The sequence below is a fragment of the Capsicum annuum genome, chromosome 12 (assembly GCF_002878395.1).
Source record: "Capsicum annuum cultivar UCD-10X-F1 chromosome 12, UCD10Xv1.1, whole genome shotgun sequence".
NCBI classification, from domain to species: Eukaryota; Viridiplantae; Streptophyta; class Magnoliopsida; order Solanales; family Solanaceae; genus Capsicum; species Capsicum annuum.
Window position 1 is genome coordinate 5484407 of NC_061122.1, and position 3600 is coordinate 5488006.

The 3600-nt window shown below is 38.0% G+C and overlaps 1 protein-coding gene across 1 annotated transcript in view; it reads right to left on the reverse strand.

Annotated features, from left to right (window-relative positions):
• Positions 1-365: 365 nt before the first annotated feature.
• The window catches only part of LOC107850494 (O-fucosyltransferase 39), a 5619-nt gene continuing 2384 nt past the window's right edge, over positions 366-3600 (reverse strand). The window contains exons 2-10 of the mRNA XM_016695065.2: positions 3428-3490; positions 3243-3324; positions 3026-3096; positions 2818-2906; positions 2535-2738; positions 2183-2450; positions 1794-2021; positions 1479-1676; positions 366-856 (exon numbers count right to left, since the gene is read on the reverse strand). Of these exons, the coding sequence (XP_016550551.1) occupies positions 647-856; positions 1479-1676; positions 1794-2021; positions 2183-2450; positions 2535-2738; positions 2818-2906; positions 3026-3096; positions 3243-3324; positions 3428-3490 (1413 nt within the window). The 3' untranslated portion in view covers positions 366-646. The remainder of the gene's footprint in view (positions 857-1478; positions 1677-1793; positions 2022-2182; positions 2451-2534; positions 2739-2817; positions 2907-3025; positions 3097-3242; positions 3325-3427; positions 3491-3600) is intronic.

Consider the following 3600-nt stretch of genomic DNA (forward strand, 5'->3'; position numbering starts at 1 on the left):
TTATTTCAAGTGAAGTTGAAATTATAAAATTTACTATTACAATTTTGAGAATCTAAAGCAAACATTTTACTAGTCTTAGTCATGAACCTCCTTGAAAATGAAATACATATACTCATTTAACTTTGTTTTCTAATTAATTATCAAATTGAACTGTGAGTAATTTTGTAATGTAATTTTGATCTGTGTGTCTAGCTGCATTTGTTTTCTAATTAATTATCAAATTGAACTGTGAGTAATTTTGTAATGTAATTTTGATCTCTGTGTCTAGCTGCATTTGATAATTTTAATTATCAACCTCTTCTTATATGAACCAAATGAAAAAAAAAAAAAAAAAAACCCTTTTAAATGAACTACAACAACTGACATAACATGGTAAAATATTATCTGTCAAGACTAGAATACTACTTGATCTGTATATGCACTCTTCAAAGGAACAATACATACATTGTACAACATATTCCACACCCCTACTGTAAATATTCATGTGGTAACACATAAATATATATCCCCTATAAGTCAAACAAAAGGGGTGGCCATCTTATTTATAACTGTTATATAGGCATAATAAACAATAATAATTTGATGTCCAAACAAATAATTAAGATCTATGGTACCCCTCCACCCCCACAAGAACTAGTAAGAACCCTCAAGCTTGGCACATGCAATCAGGAGCAGGATATGTATAGAGTGATTGCTTGGGTTTGCGGAGTCGAATTTGGCCTTGTCTGTTTTGGTGGCCTTCAATTACTGATTGTTGAAACTCAGGCCAAGTTAGTGTCTTGTTCAAGAAAAGCTGGCCTAATAGTGCCATGTTTGGCCTTATTGTCTTCATATTGTTGTATGTTCTGTGTCCAACCTGTCAGTTTCAACAAGGTAGGTGTATTATTCATTAGCTGTGTGTGTGGACCACATACAGCCTAATAATGCAACCTTTGAGTTCTACGCGTTGACTGGGGAAACAAATATTACCAAGCCAAAATAACTTATCAAACAATTACGGATAAATATATGCTCCCTCCATCCATTTCACGTTAAGAAACGTGCAAAGGAAGGTTGTGCTAAAGAGAAAGTGCATCACATAAATGGGGACAGAGTAATTATTAATTTGTACTCCCTCCGTTTCATATTATGTGAAGATGTTCGAATAGACAAAGAAACAACGCCGACTTTTGAAGCTTGTGGTTTTAACTATCTGTGGATACAAAGCCATGTCATTAAGGGCGAAGTGATAAGTTCAATATTGAGCTGTTTCTAATGATAGCAAGGTGTAACTCTTTACTTGACAGACTAAAAAGGACTGATCGGGTAAGAATTGTAACTAACCTGCTAGCACAAGTTAAACCACATACTATCGGTGTATATACTTGAATCTAATATCAACGTTTTAAAGAAATGACTTGTATTTTATGTAGTAGATTCTGAATGGCAGTATAGCAAGCTAAAGTGAAACTAGAAGATGAAAAGATTTGAGTGATTACCATTGCATTGTGCATATTTCCGGGGGAGGCGGAAACGAAAATATCACTGTGCATACCAACATAATAGTCAACTGCAGCCAATAAGGAAGCTTTCCCTTTGATTAGAGCTCTTTCCTCAGAAGATGCAAGGCTCTTTTTGTCTTCCATCAGAGGAAACAAACTTCTCAAGGCCGAAACCCGGCGTTCCCCACCGTAAACCTATAAAAAACATGAAGAAAGGAAAGCTTAAGGACACAAAGATATTGGCTTTACTTCAAGTATTTTAGTCTTAAAGCAACGCATATAGTTCTGTAAATGCAGAATCTTAGCGAAGACCTTATGGGAGGCAAGATATAGGCGAGTGCTGTTGTCGAATCCTAAGGCCGCCAGAAGCAATCCAACTTCTTCGGGCGTCAATGGGCACCGTCCTTGGCTCCTTAATTCTTCATCAGTAAATTGAGAGTTGATGACTCTTCCTCCCCAAATTACTTGCCTGTATTTAGCTAGAGCCAAATTTTCAGCCTTGCCGCCACCAAAATCACAGGCTGAATGAGCAGCCATATCCTGGATAGATAGCAAGTCCAAAGTTCATCAATACGTAGTGTTGTATGACCTTTAACGGGCATCAGAGGAAAACCAATCTTTTCACGGAAGTGGAAGTACTAATATTAGATAGGGGGACAAGCAGGATAGCTAGTTCAACAACGGCAAGGTGTTTTTTTTACCTTGTCGAAGCGAAGATGAAGAACAGCATACTTGCCAGCTCCTTGTTTGGGCTTAAGATCAGTAACCTCTCTAAGGTAGTTGTCACTAACCATGTTCTCTTCATTAGGATACCTCAAGCGATTTATAATGGCATCTCCGAGATGTCTGATGTGAGGAACAAAGGCCAATGCTTGAAAGTTGACTTTACACCGTAGGTGTTGGAGGTACTTGGGCATGTTGTCGAATGTCAGTCGATGAGAAAATGGTGCAATGGCAGCAATTCCATAACTGACCAATATATAATATATTAATACACTAAACAATGTCAATATTCCAGCAAAACACTCAAGGAAAACCAATCATGTGACTAACCTCTGCAGTACAGGTGACACATTCTCTAAATACCAATTTGCTGAAGCATGAACTGGAGCAGTCTTGATTCTTGTAGGTCGAATAGCTGCGCCATAGTACTCTCGTGTGCTCCAAGAGAATTCATCGGGCAACTCTTTGACTACAGAGATGTCATCTTTCAATACGTTGATGAAGTGATCCACATCAAAGATATCCTCGAACGAGCTGTAGAGAAATGGAGGATAACTTGTATATGTACTTAAACGTTGAAAGCAAACCAATTTTAGAAATATACTAAAGATACCTTGAATCTTGCCAAACAGGATTTACTTCCAACTGAGGGATCACAAGTGTGGCATTCAGAATTTTGGCGACGACAACTGCATCACAGATCTTTTACAAGAAATATAGATGTTACCAATGAAGGTCAACTGCTTGTTTCTATAATCGAAGGAGTTGATAACTAAGGTTGCTTCTATGAACCATCAAAACAAAGGAAATATGATACGCACCCCCATTCTCTGTTGATTTAGTCCTCCATCAAGGAACACTTGGACGTATCCCTCAGATTTTTCAGGTAGTGCTGCATAGTGCAAGGAACAGTAATTAGTCATTAGAAAGTTAGACACCATGATCATGCTGACGCTCAATCGAGTTATTGCTTACAGAAATCCTTGAAACTAGATGTAAATTTTAGATGTATAAGAAGACGTGGTTGTAGACACTCACTGGAGGCACCATCAGATTCGGTACAAGGTTTCCATCCTTGGTGTGCCAACGGTGTCCAAAGCTCTGACAGTTCTTCATTGGACTAAAGACAAAGAACAAACCAAACAAGACACAAACTCATTGACAGGAGAACAGAAGTCAATTTACGTGGGACAAATGAATGTGATCAATAAGGTCTTACGCACAGTTTGACGTTGTAACGCACTCTTCGCAAGACGTGAGTGCCTGAACTTTGGAGCATTCAAATCCTGCACATGCAAATACGCTTCTACAATCAGATTTCACTAAAGAGTTCAAGTCACGATTACACAGAGACACCAAAAGCACGCAATTTATTTTTTATGGACATATTCACCAG